Source organism: Streptopelia decaocto, assembly GCF_964273445.1.
Source record: "Streptopelia decaocto genome assembly, chromosome: 6".
Lineage (NCBI taxonomy): Eukaryota > Metazoa > Chordata > Aves > Columbiformes > Columbidae > Streptopelia > Streptopelia decaocto.
This window is the reverse complement of record NC_138660.1, coordinates 63887132-63906671: the sequence shown is the minus strand read 5'-3', so window position 1 is coordinate 63906671 and position 19540 is coordinate 63887132. Positions and strand designations below refer to the sequence as shown.

General features: G+C 39.6%; 1 protein-coding gene across 7 annotated transcripts in view; it reads right to left on the bottom strand.

Moving 5' to 3' along the window:
• The window catches only part of KYNU (kynureninase), a 60888-nt gene that overhangs the window by 19748 nt on the left and 21600 nt on the right, over positions 1-19540 (bottom strand). For 6 of the 7 annotated variants that reach the window (XM_082054904.1, XM_082054910.1, XM_082054905.1 and 3 more), the window contains 6 exons: positions 16371-16432; positions 15039-15110; positions 13578-13652; positions 12074-12220; positions 5566-5664; positions 4773-4846 (listed from right to left, as the gene is read on the bottom strand). In XM_082054904.1, coding sequence (XP_081911030.1) covers positions 4773-4846; positions 5566-5664; positions 12074-12220; positions 13578-13652; positions 15039-15110; positions 16371-16432 — 529 coding nt within the window. The remainder of the gene's footprint in view (positions 1-4772; positions 4847-5565; positions 5665-12073; positions 12221-13577; positions 13653-15038; positions 15111-16370; positions 16433-19540) is intronic. The other variant, XM_082054908.1, reaches the window with a different exon arrangement.

Genomic DNA, 19540 nt, shown 5'->3' with positions numbered 1-19540 from the left:
TATCTCACCTCTGCCTATGAAGAAGTTGTCTGAAGATACCTTGTGTTTCTCAAAGCTGCTATGAAATAGTTACTTTTTTGTTTCTTGTTCTTTGATACTTTTTTATCCTATAGTAACAGCTGACATGTTCTTTGGGCATCGGCTGCTTCCTGCACATGCAGCATTTCTTCACATCACACAAACTTTATATTTTGAAACTCTACCTGCTGCTAGTCTATGCTAAAGTTAAGTCTTGATAAATCCTTTCATTTTAAACACTAGACTGTGTACAATTTTCATTTAATCCTCTGCCAAGGCTTATCTATTATTCTCCTTGCTGCTTTACATACATTTATTTCCCTTTCATCTTTTAAATTGTGCCTTACTTTTTCTTACAGGGATTTGACTAGAACTTTTTTTTCTTCTCCTATCTTAGGACTCTGTGAATTTGTCTTCTCCTGTCCCTAATGCCAACTGACAACAGAGCTGAACTCACTGCACATTTACTTACAATTGCAGATACTCTGCTGTGAACATCTCACTTGTCCTGTACCTTCTACCCCAGGTGCTCACAAACATTCACATTTCCACATACCTAACTTGCTTGGTAGATTTTAGTTATCCTTCTTTATCTAAATAAAGATTTATGGGAAAAAAAAAAAAATTCTGAAGCCCAAAAAGCTAGTTAAGTAAAATCTCTGCATTAGTAGGTCACTCCATATCTTGGAAACCTCCCCTCCGCGATGTAACTGCATGTATGTGGAAACCTGGTGGCACAGGATTAGCCTACACTAACCATACATTTTTGGTAGCATTTCATAGCTCTACTCTGTTCAGGTCTCTGTTTTATTTGAAACCTTCCCATAGAGAAACCACTCTAGCACAATCGGCCAAGCATATATTGCATTGTGATATATAGAGCAGGTATTAAAAAAAGCTATTTGAGTATTAAGAGAGACTTCAAAGGAGGTGAGATCATGAGAGAAGAGAGATATATTGGACCCATATATGTCAGACTGGTTCAGTTTTACTGCTCTGGGAAGAAAGGGGACTAGCAAAGGACTACCCGACACACTTGGGTACAGATGTTAATTAGGATGGTTACAATATATAACTTTTTAGACCCATGGCCCTTGCAGTGAATTAGAGAATTATGCCTAGCTAAGCTAGGGAATGCAGGACTGTGTTTTCAGTGACGCAAAACAAGAAGGGGACATACAAGTCCACACTGTCCATAGGCTCTACCTGCCAGTCATCAGACCTAAGGACCAAACCTTGCTCTTGGGGATAAACCCTTTGCCAAGCTAATGAATTGCCAACTTTTAAAACCCTTGCATAAACATAAAGGAGTGGGAATAACCTGATGAAATTTAACAAGGGCAAGTGTAGAGTCCTGCATCTGGGCAGGAACAACCCCAGGATCCAGTATAGGTTGGGAGATTACATATTAGAGAGCAGTGTAGGGGAAAGGGACCTGGGGGTCCTGGTGGACAACAGGATGACCATGAGCCAGCACTGTGCCCTTGTGGCCAGGAAGGCCAATGGCATCCTGGGGTGTATTAGAAGGGGGGTGGTTAGTAGATCGAGAGAGGTCCTCCTTCCCCTCTACTCCGCCCTGGTGAGACCCCATCTGGAATATTGTATCCAGTTCTGGGCCCCTCAGTTCCAGAAGGACAGGGAACTGCTGGAGAGGGTCCAGCATAGGGCAACAAAGATGATTAAGGGAGTGGAGCACCTCCCTTATGAAGAAAGGCTAAGGGAGCTGGGTCTCTTTAGTTTGGAGAAGAGGAGACTAAGGGGTGACCTTGTTAATGTTTATAAATATATAAAGGGTGAGTGCCACGAGGATGGAGCCAGGCTCTTCTCAGTGGCAAACAATGATAGGACAAGGAATAATGGGATCAAGCTGGAACACAAGAGATTCCACTTAAATTTGAGAAAAAACTTCTTCTCAGTGAGGGTGACAGAGCCTGGCCCAGGCTGCCCGGGGGGGTTGTGGAGTCTCCTTCTCTGGAGACATTCAAAACCTACCTGGACATGTTCCTGTGCGACCTCACCCAGGCGTTCCTGCTCCAGCAGCGGGATTGGACTGGATGATCTTTTGAGGTCCCTTCCAATCCCAAACATACCCTGATACTGTGATACTGTGATGTTGCCTTTGTCTGCCAGGATATGATGCAGCATTACTGAGTATCCCCAGTTTGGGGTTATTTAGGTTTGTGATTGGGCTGCCACAACCTGGGTCTGCAGACTCCAAGCCGAAAGCAGTTTTGGCATGGCCCCAGCTGCTGGTGGTAAGGCTGTTAAATAAATTAATAGCTCCTTCTCAAGTTGTATTTTAAAAGAAAGCAGCAGCAAATCAGTGTTTTGTTGTCCAGAGGGCAGGCTCTGGATGAGGCAGCACCCATGGGGAGCAGCTGGAGGGGAACCCAGTTTCTGTAACTATACATTGCTACAATGCAAGCACCTATTTGCTTGCACTGCTCTTATTAACAAGATTCCAGGTATGGATAAAAACATAGTCATGAAATTAAGGGAAGTTAAAACAAAATATCTAAATGCCCTAAATGATGGGAAATACCTGGTCTTGGGGGTTTCAAATTAAAATTTTGGACCGAGCTGTTTCAATAAGTACCTGAAGTCCTTTTTGTCCCAGTCTCAGTCAGGCAAGGGCACTTGGCAAATGCTCTGGGTGTGCCTCTCTGAATTACAGTCAGAACATACACTTTTATATTAAAATACAACGCATGATTTCAATATAAAAATAACTACCCGGTCAATAGCTTGCAGAAAATATGAAGGATGTTAATTTAGGAAATCTATATAGGTGGTTAAAGTGACTTGCATAATATTGACCAAGAGTGAAAAACAATATTTCAGGCAGTTTAAATGACAGAAGTATATCAGCTGGATTGGAATTTAATTACCAGCTTATATGTGGGCTGAGGTGCCAAGTAACAAAAGTGTTCGGTGCTTCTGTGTTTGAAAGAAGTTCTCTGGCCACTGGGTGTCATCCTTGATTCAGATGACAGCCAAAGACTTTTTAAATAGAACATAAAACCTGCAACTTCCAGAGCAGTTAAATTCCACTCTATTTGATTGTACAACATACAGCAAATTGCTCTGCATTTAAATCAGCTATAAAATTGAATACTTTGACATAGACAAATTCTCTTTTGTCTCACTGCCTTATTTAGAGACCAGAAATGGCTGGTTGATGTGGAAAAGAAAGAAAAGTAATGCAACCAGGGCATATTAACTACAAACAATTTGATGAGTGATTATCAAATCTCAGGAAATAAGAAATAACTATGATTGAATAATGTAAAGGGTCTATGCAGGAAGTTTGGAATTATATCCTTAATTGGGCCCCAGGCTGAAAAAGCCAATTTCATACAGGCAATTGTATTTAAGACATTCAGCATCCAGATTCAGTACACAAGTTAATGACTATGTATGAAGAAGCTGGTTCAGGAAAAACTAATTTAAGCTCTTACCTACAATATCAAGCTAGCACCCTCACAGAAGTTTCAAAATTTCATCAAGGAGGAAAAAACCTCAAAGTCCTTGAGATTTTATTCATTCCTCCTATTGCTATTCTGTGATTTTTAGCTGGCACACATTTTTTCACTGCTCAGCATCTCCCCAGCTCCCCATAACCAGGGTCGAGGGGTTTGGCCATGAGAGCAATGTCTGCACCTGGTAGACAGGGCAGCGGAAAAAGAGCTTTCCGGAAGAAATACCCAGATATTCGGAATATTTTTGCCAGTGTTCACATGTGAGGATCAAATCAGCTCACAACAGGTCATATATCAGCCTAATGAGTTTTCTGTTATGGGTGACTGAGAAGAACTTATCAGCGTTATTTTGTTATCTCCTGAGAGTCTAGACAGTCTGAAACCAGCACATCGTGCAGTGAAGCTGCTTATTATAATATTATTTCTCTCCAAAACCTGATTCAGTTTGCCTTCTTCAAGCTAAAATAAAAATGCCGAAAATTTTTCCGAGCGTTATAGCCAGAAAGAAATGTTTACATTTGTCAATGCACTGAAAGTATTAATCCTATTGTTCTTAGTATACATACATTTTAAATAACAGGTATTTTTTTTAATGCAGCTAACCTCAGTTGATAGCAGAGCTTTTCATGGATTATAGAGTCTTTGAGAACACAGATCTCCATGTAATGCTTCCTAGCTTTACCAGTGGATATAATTTTAATGAAAACATGCCAGCATTAAAGAGCTATTAGAAACAGAGTTGAAATTGCCTTTGATTTTGTTCACCAACCAAAGACTTCAACGATTTCAAGTCTCCATTTTAAAAGGAATATGTTAAATATTCTCTTTACATTAAAGAGTCTCATAGGCATGATTTAGGTTACTTGTTTTTAATATCATAATCATTCTCTTTTATGATAATATTTATTTTAGAAATGATAGCAGACTTCGAGGAGGAGATACATTTAAGATGTGCGCGTGTACATAAACAATTTCAAAATTTACTAAAATTAACATAAAACAATCCATCTGAGGTAAAAGACTCGGATAATCAAATTATCTAAAGTTGTGCTACAACTTTGAGCAATGCAATAAGTTAGTAACAAATATTAACCCAATGAGGTTTTTTTGAAGCAGGGAATTTCTTCTGCATCTATACATACATATATACACATGTCCGTAGTCCACAACTACGAATCTATACACTTCCTCACTTTCAGATCTCAATTCAAAGGGAAGGTATTTTCCAATTTAACCTTCACAGCATCTTTAATTTGGGTATAAAAATATACTTACGCTGGTTTAATACTCTGGGAATGCTTCTCATGAATGTAGGCAGCACCTAGGCCTCCTGCTCCAGAATTTAAATACTGCAAAGGATAAATCAACATATACATGCCATGCTCATTATCTGTATAGCTTTTCTCCCCTCCTCACTCTGTCAAACAGATCAATTTTAGTATTTCTGGAAGTTTCTAATTGGAGATCTTAGCATTTGTCTCAAAGTCCTGATGTAGGTAAAAGCAAATGTATTTTTTTCAGATTAGTTCTAAAAATGTATTTCTTGGCTTACATATGATATTTTAAGCCTAGCAGACAAAAGGCTAGAAAATTGAAACACAGCTGAAACAGTCCCATGTCAAAATACATATGGCAAAGTCGTCAAACAATTCATCTGGCTGTGTCTGTCGATTCTTAATCTGAGGAGAAGTTGTAGAAACTAAAGATACCTTGTTCTATGATCTGAAATTACTTAAGTTTAGGCAAGAATATTCTCTTATTTAGGGACCACTTAATAAAGTCCTGTAACCACATGACTTTCTTGGTGTGAAAAATAAAAAAAACCCATCACTAGGATCCACCTCACATCCACAAGACCTTGCAGGTTGTTGCCATTATGATATTTTGGAACTTCACATAACGAAGCCACCATCGAAGTCAGTGTCCATCTCCCTGTTGTGACTGGTTCAAAGATTAGCCAAGTCTTGACCAACAGTTCAGGTGCAGTTCTTATTCATCTGACCTGTTTGCTGACCCATCATATAAGTGGCATTATGGAAAATAGTCTCAACTAATAAATGTATTTTACCTTGTAGGAGCACCAGCAGGCAAAATCTACTCCCCAGTCATGCAAATGAAGCTCTACATTCCCAACAGCGTGAGCCAAGTCAAATCCAACAAAGCAACCCTGCAAGAAAGAGATAATTAATGTACTACTCATCAAGATAATCATCTCTACAAAATTATTTTGAAAAAACATATTTAGAGCTTTATTTGCTCTCTGTATAGGAATGTTATCAAGTCCCATCTGTTTTGAGTTACAACTAAGAACAAGTTTTCTACACAATAGATACATGTAGAAGTCATTAATTGTTTCATGGTCTTGTCTTCAAGGACACTTGCATATGGTTCAGATTCTTAAGTTTTTTCTCATGTGGTAAGTTGGAATCACTTGAAATAAGTATTCAGAACAAATGCATCATTTCAAACTGTTGTATAGCATGACAAGCTCTAGGCATAGACAAAAGAGCAATGCATATAATAATGTAACTCATAAACAATTACATTGCAGTATATACTTAAGGTGTCCCTGATATCTTGTTCTTTGGGAATCAAAATGGGCGAGATAGCAGCCTATTCAACACATTGACCTTTAAGAACTTTGATACTTGTCTTTAAAATTCACAAAAGCCCTCTGTCATTTCTCTGTGAAGAGTGATGTACTTGTCATAACCACAATTTGCATAGGGCACTCAGGAAAAAGAAACCAAAAAAAAAGACAGAAAGCAGCTTATAAGGACCTCGGATGTATAGATTGAAAAGGTAGCAGCTCTACACAAAATAACCACTGGATGGCAGCATTTTTAAACTAAAAGGTTCTACCAAGCTTCGCTATTTATTTAACCGCAAAGAAATAAAACTGCTTTTTGTGCCTAGACTACAAATTAAATGGTGTTTTGCATTTTGCTTTTAAAACACTAACAGCCTGCTTGCAAGCAGCATGGTAGGAATAAGAGCGAGAGCACAGGCTTCAGAAAAATCAACGTCCAATAATAAAACAAAGGATTTTTTTAAGAATCTCTTGCTGTTTCTTGCACGAAGGGAGCCTCGGCTAAATTATTTAAACAGTACTTTGGTATATTTAATCTTCTGTATAAACTAGCTAACAATTTAAATGAAGCAGCATTTTAAGGAGATGTGACACACTAGGTCTAATGGAGGCACCAGTGAAGTTATCAGCTCGAGAAGTCGCTCCAAAATGATGGGAAGGAAACTTAGGGCCATAGCATTTGCTCTTGAACAGAAACAGAGTTCCAATAAATAGTTTAGCTTTCACATCCTTGGTGGCTTCTCTTCACAGGGACACTCATAAGGGAGTTAAGACAAATAAGCTGAAATGGTGAAGGGAATGCAGAGAAGCTGCAGCACTCCGAATGCCCATGGGAATGCTCTCACAGATAAAATGGCCTTGGTTCAGTGAAACAACCTACAACAAACTAAAGCAAACCTACTCTTGAATGAGAAGGGTTTTATAGGGATTTAAAGGCATGGACTTCAAAACTTCAGCTGACTGAGTTTAAGCATTTACAGGTACATATGTCCCACAGAAACCTTTTTGAAGAACTGCTATGAGAGATTCATCAGTTGCAGTGGAAACCAGGAATAACATGATATGCCGAGAGTCTTGAAGAATGTATGTGCGCAGCAGTAAATTAACAAAATTAAAACAAATGAAAGAATAGCAGTTTCTCATTTAAAAAGCCTGTAAAAAATTTAATTATATGGTAAGTCTTAGGTTAAACTCAGTTGTCCTTTCCCTGGCAATAAGCAATAAACTCTATAAAAAAATATATATATTCAAACGCGAGATGACAAATTATGAAGAGATAGCAGATGGGAACAAGACTCCTTAGGACACCAGCAGATGGATGCCATCGCAGTCACAGTAACATAACAAGGCTCTGTGGCCTTTCGGTACTTAAAAGGAGCCTATAAGATGGATGGGATAGACTTTTTAGAAGGACATGCTATTACAGGAGAAGAGGCAATGGTTTTAAACTAGAAGATTGGCGATTCAGGTTAGACATGGCAAAGAAATTGTTTACACTGAGCGTGGTGAGAGCCTGGCCCAGGTTGGCCAGAGAGGTGGTGGATGAACCATCCCTGGAGACATCCCAGGCCAGGCTGGACGGGGCTCTGAGCACCCTGAGCTGCTGAAGATGTCCCTGCTCATGGCAGGGGTGGCACTGGATGAACATGGGAGGTCTCTTCCAACCCAAACTATTCTGTGATCTATACCTGTAACCTCAACATGTGCAAACTTCCTTGGGCACTGACACTGGATAGAACAGGTCAGGTTGCACCTACACGGTGTGCTCATAGCCCTCAAACAGGAGGGCCACTGGCATGCCACCCATGGGCCATCTTAATTAACTGCTTTAATTGCTCCCCAATGCTTTGAAATTAGTTGATAGATCCTACCGTGCACTACTTAACTTACTAATGAGTCACAGCCTGAAAATCTGGGTTTGATGCTGGCAGGTTTCTTGCATCAACTCGGAAACACCTACTCGTACCATTTTGTTTGAGTCGTCATCTGCGAGATGGGTGGTGCTAGTTTGCTTTCCCAGGGAGGCGTCTGGCACTCGAATCACACAAACAGCAAATGTTTAGCCACACAGATTTGCATGGGGAGAAAAAAATTAAAATAAAACAAACTGAAGCAGCTCTTCTTGCACAAGAAACCACGCAGAATGAGGACTGCGTGGGAACGTCGCTTCCCCATGCTGGGGGAAAACAGAGCTCTCCATCTGCTCTGGGAGACGAAGAGGACATGTGCTCTCCCCTGCCTCTTCTGCTTCATTCCGACATCTAAAAGTCATTTCTGCAAAGTGTCTGGGTAGCTGCTGATAACCAGCAGGTAACAACTCAGCATGGACAATGACATTTGGAGAGAGGGAGAGAAATGACAGCTTCACACCAGCAAAGCTGGGACATTCAGAAAGAGAGACAGGAAAAGAAATTAAGATGAAGGATCTTAAAGCTCTTCCTACTGGGACTCAAGAGATTAAAACACTTTACATATGGTACAGAGTCAGTGGAAAGTACGGTATAACTTATGAAATTAAAATTGCATTTGAAAGCTAGAGTCTCCTAAAAGTCAGCCATTTCCTCACTTGTACAAGAATAAAACAACTCAACCTCCTCCATCCTCCAGAGCAAGCACAAAAGTATGAAACAAGAAAAACTGTTACATCCTCTCCAGCCTGCTGATGAGTCTCTTGCACAATATGTAGTAATTTTGATTTATCTGAGAGACCTAAGATGGAAAAATAGCCTGAGGTAATTTTTCAAGCTTAATTTAGTTCATTTAATATTTAATGACTTAATGAAGCTGTCTATGTGCAGAGCTTTCACTCTGGGAGGAATCTTAACATACGTAGAGATCTTAGGAAATTGGCTTAAAAAAAATGTAGAAGGAAATCAGTAACCTAATTCATAAATGATTGACCTCAAGGATCCTAGGACGCTTTCCAGACCTCATGAGCTTGCAGCTCAAATCTCCAGCCAAGCCCTGATAAGCTACAACACTGCAGGATTTTATTTAAATTGTACATTAAAAGAATTATAAAGACCATTTGCGTAGGACTTTTCTCTCTGCTACACTGGCTGACAAGTGATATTTTTCCTCCCCTTCTGAAATGACACTTCCACCTTGTATTTTCCCTTTCTGACTTTCTTGCTTGTCAGCTCTCCCCAACATATTTTCTATTCAAGAGCGTGGGGTCATTCACCACCCTTCATCACCAGGACAAGAAGCCTTAGATTTTTGCTATGAACATATCCCCTCAGCCTTATCCTCTTTTAATGCATATTTTAAAGGACTTCCAACCTTTCTGTGATATAATAATATGTTATGTATAAACCAATCATTCTAACCACTGCTGGTTTCATAAGGTCCAGAAGCTCTTGAAGGAAATACAATCTTTTAAGTCCACACACTGACTGTCCTGAAAGCTTCTCAGCCTGGGGACAGCGACTGGTCAGATGTCACTAAGCAGAAATTAAACCCATACCCATTACATAGATGCTAATGACTGGTTCAGTAGCTGTGAGTTTTGTTTTGGGTGTTGGGTTTTTTTTCCCCCTCCCCTAGCCCAACAGCAGTTCCTGATGTCAGTTGTGACCTGGGAACAGAAGAGAGGAGCCAATTGCTCTTGAAGATCCAAAATTTGAGGCTTTTTGGTAAGCAGAATCCCTGAGACCAAGAGAAGCAGCAGGATGCAGGACTACCTCTTACCAATATTAAGACAGCAAACTCTTCACAAATTCACTGATTTTGTAAGCTGTTCAAGGAAATATTTGCCATATGCAGATATGTAAGTGTGGTATAACAGCATGTTACATCATGTTTTTGTATAAACAGATACATATCACTTTGCCCAGGGGGTGGAATCCATAAGGACATTGAGCTGAGTGTATCTGACAGCAGGGAAACAAAAACAGGGCTGGCTCTTGCTCTTCAAGCATTATGGGTACTCTAGCACTTCTTCAGGCTGAATTACTTTTTCTTTTTGAATACTCTAACATTTTTGATCATGAATTTACCTGGATCCCAATCCTATGTGCTCTAACCACAAAGAGGCTGTTTTGTTTTTTTTTTTTTTAATCTTTTTCTCCTTTTGAAAGTTTTCTGGAAGAAGATATTCCCTTCTATGTCATGGCATTTCTAACAGGCATGCAGGTAGAAACGGGCCTTTGACATCTCTCTGTGCCTGCTGGAGTACTGAACTGCTGTCAGAAATTGCTCTCCTCTTCAGTAACAGGATACAGTCTCTGTAAAAGTGTGCAGTGTTTTTGTATATATCCACCATATGGAAGCATACACACCCGAGATAATATTATTATTTGCACTGCTTTATAGAAATGTTAAGCTCTCTCCACCAAGTCCTGGTTTTCTCCTCATATAATACAAACATCAAATCCGTTTTTGCTCCATATTATGAACTAGCAGTGAGTACTTTTCCCCAGAACACAGGTTCTCAGCCACTTTGGGGTAGTTTACAGCTTTTCAGTGAAACTCCATCACTTCTACCCATCCCAGCACATGTCCCACAGATCAGAGAGCATCTTTAGAGAGGCAGTAAAGGGGGAGGTTTTTCCCAGGTTGCTCATATTTACAGGAGAGAAGAAAGATTTCTCTCTCAGGCACCTTTCAGACACACCACAAAGCAGCTTTTGGGAAAGCAGCACTGTAGGCTCACGGGCATTGGCAGCTGAACAAAAGCTGTGCTGCCACCAAGAGTGAGAACGAGCAGAGCAGTGGGTGGCACCGTCCTGTTAATAACCCTCTCAAACATTTCAGCACAGCCTTTTGATTCTTTGTGGTCAGCAAAGTCCTGGAAGACCCTCAAGGAAGGCAGCGTGAAGGTGTTACTTTTAGAGCTGCACGGAGCTGATACACAGACCCATTTCCCCCTGCAGCGGACTCTCCCCATTTCTATTTTTCCTTGTTTTTACACCTCCACGTGAGAAGTCAGTCTTGTTTTGTACTGTGTTCAGGACCAATTTTGTCGCCAGGTGCTGCTGTGTGAGAACATTCCCTTTTAATATCCCAGGGGCTCTGCACGAGCTCTCACACCTGCTGTGCTCTCCCAGGGGAGACTTTACCATCACTTTCCAGCAACATAACTTACTCCCTGACCTCCCAAAAAAATTCCACTGCCAAACCTAAAGCAACAGAAGATGTAGAGCCTGTTGTGAGCCAGGAACCTCTCCAGAGAGTAAAAACATCAAATACAAATAGTTAGCTGGTTTGCCAAAATCCAGTGATACGAAATGAGTTTATCCTTGAGTGGTTTAATCTTAAATGAGATAAGGTACATCCAGTAAAAAACTGCCCCTACGGAAAAGTCTGGTGGCCTCCTGTTGATAAGAAGACTTAATTAAAAACTATTTTCTCCTGGATTCCTAAGGCAATTGAGATGGTTAAGGAAGTTTTGCAGCGATGTTCGCAGAGCACACTGTCTGCAAGCTCCGAAAGGCTGACTCATCTCTAAAATACAGTCATCTTGTGATCTTGATGTGCTCCATGTTGTGCCTGTCTCTGGAAAACTGATCAGCCGAGTCCAAACGCTGCTGGCTCCATGGGGAGCTCACCTCACTGGGGGCAAAATCTGCCACAGCGTGGCTGCGGGAAAGGAGGAAAATAATGAAAGTCTGCCCAAAACACCTAGAAATCTAATGCAAACTGACTTTTAAAGAGAGATTAGAGCTGTGATTACCTCCTCCTCTTTCCCCACTGAACCTCTTGAAATTCTGTCCTTCAAGACAAGCCCTGTAGAAGTTAATAGTTATGAATTATCTCACCGTATAGTTTAAGTCACACCTGCAAGATTGCTCTCACAGGGCTATTTCTTCACGCAACACAAAGCCCCCAGAGGATCTGGGCACAGAGTGCTTTTACTTTTTATCAGAGCCCCACAGGTTTCCATATGTGCTCTGTTTTGTTCCAAAAAAAGTAGAAATTAAAAACATTCCACAAGGAAAATTCATCTAAACTTGGTGTTAAAAAGATGGGTCTGGAGCAATCCTACCTTTTCTTGGCCAGCCTTTGTTATTCTAGGGATGTCAAACAACTGCCCCGTGTAGTACTGCACCCCACCGAACAGAATGACAGCAACAGAGTCCCCCTCCTTCTCAATTACAGCAAGGATATCTTCAATCCTCAAGGTCTCCTCCCCCTAAAACAAAGTTAAAGCACACATTTTGTATCAACTCTGGCAGTAATGAAACTGTCATTTCTTATTTCATAATCTATACTTTACCATGAGCCGTGCTGCTTGCATAAGGAGATAAAAAGTAAATCCTTAGCACGGTAATGATATACAAAGGTAGTTCTATGAAGTAGCCTATAAGTAAGTTACTTCAAAAAAAAAAATCATTAGCAAATTGATCTTGAAGGTGCCAGTTACAAAAAGTCTGTTCACTTCATATTCTAACATGCTTCATACTCTTCAATATTTCAGACAGTTTTAATTTACAGTAAAAAAGTCCTAGTGCAAACAGCATCTTTTTTATTTTTATGTGGCATCTGAAATTTGTGACACCCACAAGACCTGAAAGTTGTCTATCAGTTTTGCTCTGTACTTTTCTAATAAACTCCAAATCCCACAGGAAGCTATTATAAACCTGCCATATTTATGTTTCAAAACCAATGAGTCTCACATCATCAAAAGCACAAAAATCCCCAAACCTGGGGTCATTAAATATAGAGGAATTTCAACCACAAAGAAAAAAAAAAAAAACACACACACACAACTGTTCTTGATTTTTTTATAGGAAAATTGCTGCCCCATCCTCCTCCCATCTTCCTAGCAAGGGATCATGTAAAACATACCACCACCTAGGGATCAATTAAGCAGTGAAAACCTAGAATTAAATTAGACTTGTTACTGAAAAGAGCTTGGGCAAGATTGTTGAATTGCAAGTAACTGTTATTATCTCAACAATCTTTGCGAATCTATCAAGCGTTCAGGGTTGGGCTCTTTACTCACAAGATGACTCAGATTTCAGAAGCAAAAGGTCACCATCGGTTTATAGTTAGGAGGCAAAGTTCTTAATACCACAAAAGTGAAGCAAGGCAGTCTTTCAAATTAATCTGAATTGCATATTACTGAAAGCAGACCTTTCCCTTGGTCTGTGCTGATACAGACACAGTGTTGTTCGTGTTATGGCAATCTTTTACCTTAGGACATAAGAAGGACATTGGGGTTTATCAATGGGTTACTATATTTTGCAGTGGTCTGATGGTGCTTTCAGTTTCTTGCAAATAGGAAAAATAGGGAAAATAACATTGCTTTGCTCTTCAAGGAAAATCAATTAACTGAATCAGATAATTATAAAATGGGTTCTAGTACCAAAAAATACACACAGAAACAGAACACATGCTTAAAAATTTTTACCTAGAAGTGCTAGTAGGAACAGATCATAACTTCTGCAGACAGACGCTAGAATATTTGAGAATATATGACTGCTCTCACATGAAATATGCTTCTGCCCTTAGCGATGGCAAGCAGAGCTAATGTATTTCTCACCAACCTCCCGTGGCTGTATCATGAGCATGGATTTCTCCACGTCGAGTCCGTGAAGTCGAAGTTGGGACTCAACTGCGTACTGGAAGATATTTCCATGCAGAACATGTTAGTGCACTTGTATTATAAAAGAACTAAAAGAAAAATGGTCAAACGCACCAGAACTCCAGAAAAGGCATTCAGGTGCCTTGCCTTTCACTAACATTAACACTTGAAAGCCTAATCTAACTCCACAGAAAACTTCAGAGAATTCCTTTGATTTGAAAAAGATCAGAATTTAATTCACATCGTCAGACAGCAAGGATAAAGTCAAAGGCTAAATCCTACAGGATCAGTTCACGGAGCAGAATTAGGGTGAAAATGTGGTGGAGGATGGGTTTTAATAGATATCAGCAAGCAAAACCTGCATGGATAGCAGCCAAGGAGAAGATTGGACATTGCCTCTCCAGGGGCCCTGGATACCCAATTTGCTTTATAGAACATGCTATTAATAAATCCCTGGCTATCTCATATGCACTGCTATCAATGCAAACGAGGTTTGGCCAGCACACATGTGATGTCCCATGTTATTCTCACATCTTTGATTTGGTGCAGAACATTTCCTCAGGATATTTTGAAACTCCCACCCATTAATTTTATCAATAATTGGTCCGGAGATAGCATAAAAATAATCAAATAATAGCACAATATTGTTTAAAGTTATACCACAGGAACTAAAGTGATGGCAGTTGCACAGATTATTACTCAAGGGCCATAGAAATTTAAGAAGATGGAGTCCAAATGCACCTGGAACAAACGTGGGATTAATATGACATTAATTAGAATAAAGACAATTTGAGGTTTATATATCTGTGCCGCCATCTTCATTACAAATAAGCCTGTCAGTAGCTTGAGTCATTTTTATCACACCTTAGAGATCAAATTTGCTATCAATTTCCACAAGTTTGCAGCATTGATGATAAAGCAGCAGTGGGCCACAAACCCAAAGATTAATATGGTCTAAGCTGTGATGCATGGGCTATTGTCTCCTATTTTATAGCAGACAAATTATGTTTGAACTAGTAATCTAAAGTGCTAAGAACAAACATTTCCATCTCTGTCTGGGGATATATAAGTGTTAATGTTGTGAGTTTGTATTGATTTGGTTTCATAAAGTAAAACAGCAACAAGAATTAATAAAACATTTACAGCTTCAGTTGATTTAGGCCAGTAGTTTGCTCAATGTCTTTAAAAAGACTAATAAATCAATGTACCCATTCAATCTTTTCCTCTTGTAACATTTTCTATTCGAACAAAAGGAATAAAGCTACGATCTGTAAAATATGCTGAGCTCAAAAGCTTCTGACAGATTTTTTTATTGTAACGTTACTTGGACAAGATGAGCTAATAAATATTCAAATCAGGCTAGTGATACTCTTTGGAAAAATATGATTAATAATACAAATACAGTGAAATATTAATTTCTTACATGGTCAGAGGGAAAGGCTCTGGCTTCTAGAAGAATTTTATAGCGTCTTGGAGTAGGCTTAAAGAAAGATAACTGTTAAGAACAAAATAAAAAAAAGTTGAAATGTAGCTAAGCAGAGATGAGAGAGATGCTCCCAGCATATAACTTAATAAAGACTGTTTTACTTTCATGCAGACTACAGAGAATTCCCCAGAAATTACAAATATTTCTTTGTCCATATAACATTTATCAAAGTAAGAAAGCGTTACCACACTGTATTTCATATATCCATAACAAAGGCCACGAAAATCCAGCAGTGAAAACTTGCACTTGGAAGAATCAATGGCAAAGCTCTGACTGCAGCCAGGGGAGCTGGGATTTCTCCCGGCTCCATCCCACAGGCAAAAGCAGCAGTTGAAGAGCAAGTAGCAAACAGTGCAAATGAACTGGATTTCCATTCCTGCCCTCAAACATTGGTTATTAAGTCATCCCCACCTCTGAAACAAGCCTGATCAAAAGACTAAGCCTTCCGAAAAGACATCATCTCAGCACCTTTAGGTGAATGACCTTCTCAGCTCCTTGGGTGGAGGCAAGTTGGGCTTTTCACCATGCTGAGAGAATTAGGAGAAAACTTACAAGTGCTCTTGCTCATGTTGCCCCCAATTGGCTTGTATTCAGCCCCATCCTTCCCTGCCATAGATTTCTTAATTTAACAAAGGTCAGAGACATGTTACAGAGGAGCAGATCCAAGTGATAAATCTTTTTGTGGGAACTACACAAAAGGAAGCTTCGCATCTTCATTCAGTTAAACCGAATCTTCAGAAGTACTAGAGAACCAGAGACAGGCTGTATGTAACCACAGAAAGACCTGTGCATGAGGAAACCACATTGATGGCTACTATGCCATAAGGATCAAATTTGGACATTTTTATCACATTTAAGGCATATATAAAACAGCATAACTCAAAATGCCATCTCTTCTATGCAACTGCATTTTAACCTTGACTGAAATGACAGCTTTGACTTCCTCACAGTTGAGCTCTCATTTCTTAAACTTTGACATTTGCTGTGAAATTCAAATTCGAGAACTTATTTGTAAACATTTCTTAAGTAATAACATTTCCTCTCTGAGGACAGACATGCAACACATGCAAGAACAGCTCAAGCTTTCCCCACAGAGTCCTTGAAAATATTTATCTGTCTGGCTTTTCTGTGTAATATTAAGTGGAGCCAGGCCTTGCACAAGCCGAAGTATCATTCAAGATACAACTCCCAACGCTGTCTTTGTGAGGTCCTCAGAAAGCACTTGCTTACATTTACAAAGAAAGGAAAATAAACATCATCCAGACGTACCATCAGGAGGTGCAAGTTAACAGTTAGCCCATTCATTAAAGCTACTTCATGCCTTTGAGCCCCTGGAATAAGAAAGAAATAAAAATAAGTATTTTTTTAAAAACCGGCTAACGGTTTTCTTTATAATTTCAGAGAAATCTAGTACAGTGTTAAGAAGCAAAAGCATGCTTTCTGTCAAAATCTCTCTAAAGACTGGAAAGCAAACAAACGTTTGAGGTGTCATCACAGTGAAGTAAAAAGATTTCTTGTCTGACTCACTACACCACAGTGGCAGGAAAATATTTATTTTTTCAGGTCAGCCACAGAAAACATAAACAATGAAGTATTTCTGTTTCCCGGCAAACCACCGGTGGATTTATTATCATTAATACCTCAGACAAAAATCAGGTCAGAAGACTGTGCATAAAGCAAGACTTGTAGGCTTATTTTTGTCATAAGCTTCTAAGTAAAGCCAGGCAGAAAACATACTGAGACAATCATCTATTTTAAGTGGTTACTGTAATGTCAAGCTAAATCTCATCCCTAATAAAAACCTAGCAAAAATGGACTATTGAATATAGCAGACTATTGTTAACATAGCAATTTAGCAAGAAGCAGCCATACCAACATTGGTCCAAGGAGGCTTATAACAGATGCCTTTTGGCTACAGCTAATCACAGGCCGAGCTAACGGAGTAAGAACTAATTGTTCTTACAAAGTATTTAGTAAGAAATATTTGAGTCCTTATCAGCCACTGGTGAAAGGTTCTAGGCAGGACGAGGGGCTATGCATTGGGCAGGGCACTACTGAGATATGGAAAATATCAATTCCTGTTTCTTTCCATTTTGCCTGATGTCTGTTGTTGAAAAGCAGTAATTCATCCTCGACAAAAATCAGTGCTTTGAGTGTCTTCTTCAGCTGGAAGATGCGCTCGTGCACCTTGCCCTGGGTATCATCCCAGCAGTGGAGTTCTCCAAAGGTGGAAAGAGGCTGAAGACAGGGAGGAATGAAGACAATCGTAAGCAGACATGGAGAGTAATGGCCACTCTTGAGATCAATAAATAGGAAAGGAAAAAGGGATGTTGGGGTAAAAAGGATGAGCCACAAGAAACAAGAGAGTGGAATCCTGGGCTCCTCCTGTTCTTGCCTTGGAGGGAACACAAGGTCCCAACCAACACAGGGGAAAGGCAGCAAGAGCACTTTTAATAAGAGAGGTTTATTCACGTATCCTGGCCAAGCAATCCTCAGCTTCTGCCACCAAAGGAAAAGCCAAGAACAATTCTGACAGAGGTATTCAAGGGTCTTTCTTTGTGTTGCTGAAATCTCCCTGTATCAGACAGAAAGATCTGTCAGTAACTGTCAGTGACTCAGGAGGACCTGTCCAGGGGGTGAGCCAGGAGGAAAAATAAGTCATGAATAAGTTCCATCCGTCAGACACCAGGAACATCATCAAGTTTGTGGGAAGAAATATAAACAGATCTAATTCTTCATAGTGGAAAATAAGCTCTTTTCCTCACTTAAACACCCCTCCTTTGCTCTCTTTTCTTCCCTCTGATAGCATTGCCTCTGCAGGCTCCATGCTGCTGGAAGGGGTCACCTTGTGGTTGTTCTATTGCAGATACAGAAGACAGCTAGAGAGAGTGATTGCAGCTCAAAACAGTATTATTTGCGGTCTTAATATTTCTATGGAACTCTTGAGGCTGAAAAAAGGGATAGCATCAAGAAATGGTATTGTTCTTATTTCTCCCTCTGCTCCTTCCGTGAAATCTGTGGCTTTCACAGCAAATTCTGCAGGAGCAATCCTCTGCCTGCTGTACCGATTCCGTATAGAACAAATGGTTAATCTGTAGATCACTTTTAGCTGCATGCTAGCATCCCAAATTAAATATGACACTACATTTGTCATGTAAGTCTTGGTCTTCCGTAAATTATATATTTATTAAAAGCATTCCATTATTGAATTTCATGCCCACAAAACAAACCTCATCCGTGTCATTGGAAAACTGTTATCCTTTATAACCTGCACTGCGTTTCAGAAAAACAACCTTTCTGTGATCCAATTAACCTATTACAATATTCAAAGACCCGGCACACAGGAGACAAAATTATGTTTGCTTTCTTTATTTCCTAACTTTATACCATATCTCCAAGACAGGCTAAAACCTGTATGTTCTGCTTGATAAATCTCCTCTTTAATAAAAGGAAGCAGCATTTGCAAAGTAGAACTTCAGAGACAATTATGATTGCGTTAGGCAGACACTGCCATCCTTCTCCTCTCTGACTGCAGTGGGAGCCTGATCCTCACCAGGGTAAGCAAAAAGCATTTTGTAAAATGATAGAAAAAAGACCGAGGGCCTCGATTCTGAAAACAGTTTCGTTATTTCAAATAGTCCTTATCACTCAACGTCACTACAAATCTGCTCAGCATTCGGTCTTCCCTCAACAGAGACCATTGTACAGCAGCAGCCATATAGTTAATCTTGTTCCATCAGAAGGTGATCCTGCCAAGGTTGTAATGTTTTAATAAAGTCTGGTAGGAGAAGCCGAGGTTACCATCACCACATTATGCCCCTCGGTGTGAGCACAGAAAAAAAGGCTTTGGCCTCCACTGACCTTGACTTGGCATTTCACAATGTATTTACTACTGTAACTTTTATTGAACAAGAAAATGTGACAGCGTTTAATAAGCGAGGTGTTATAACACTATAAACCATTAAACAGACAATGATGTTTTACAGTCTTTAGTCCACTCCTGAATAAATCTCACTAAATAACTTTAACTTGCTATTACTAATTAGAATGAGAAACGACAACTCTGCCTCCTTTTCCACAACATATTAAGTATTGAATAAAAAACAGAGTAAAATTCTATTGTGTTATTACATCAAATTAACTAAAAAAGAAAATTCAGATTACACTCAACTCATGCATACTCAGTATTACACCTTGCTGGAAAACAGTGCTTAATGATAAATAGCACGCTGCAAGAGAGCATTTTAACATAACATTTTTCCTGCCTTTATTCTCTTAGCCTTTTCACTATTACCTACAATTTTAAAAATCAGAATTATGATGCAGCCATTATTTGGGAAATATTAAATAGTTTGCACTCCAAGAATCCCACACTTGGGTCTTGAAAAATGCTATGAGGATACTGTATACATAAAACTCTGCTGGCATGCAAACCTGAG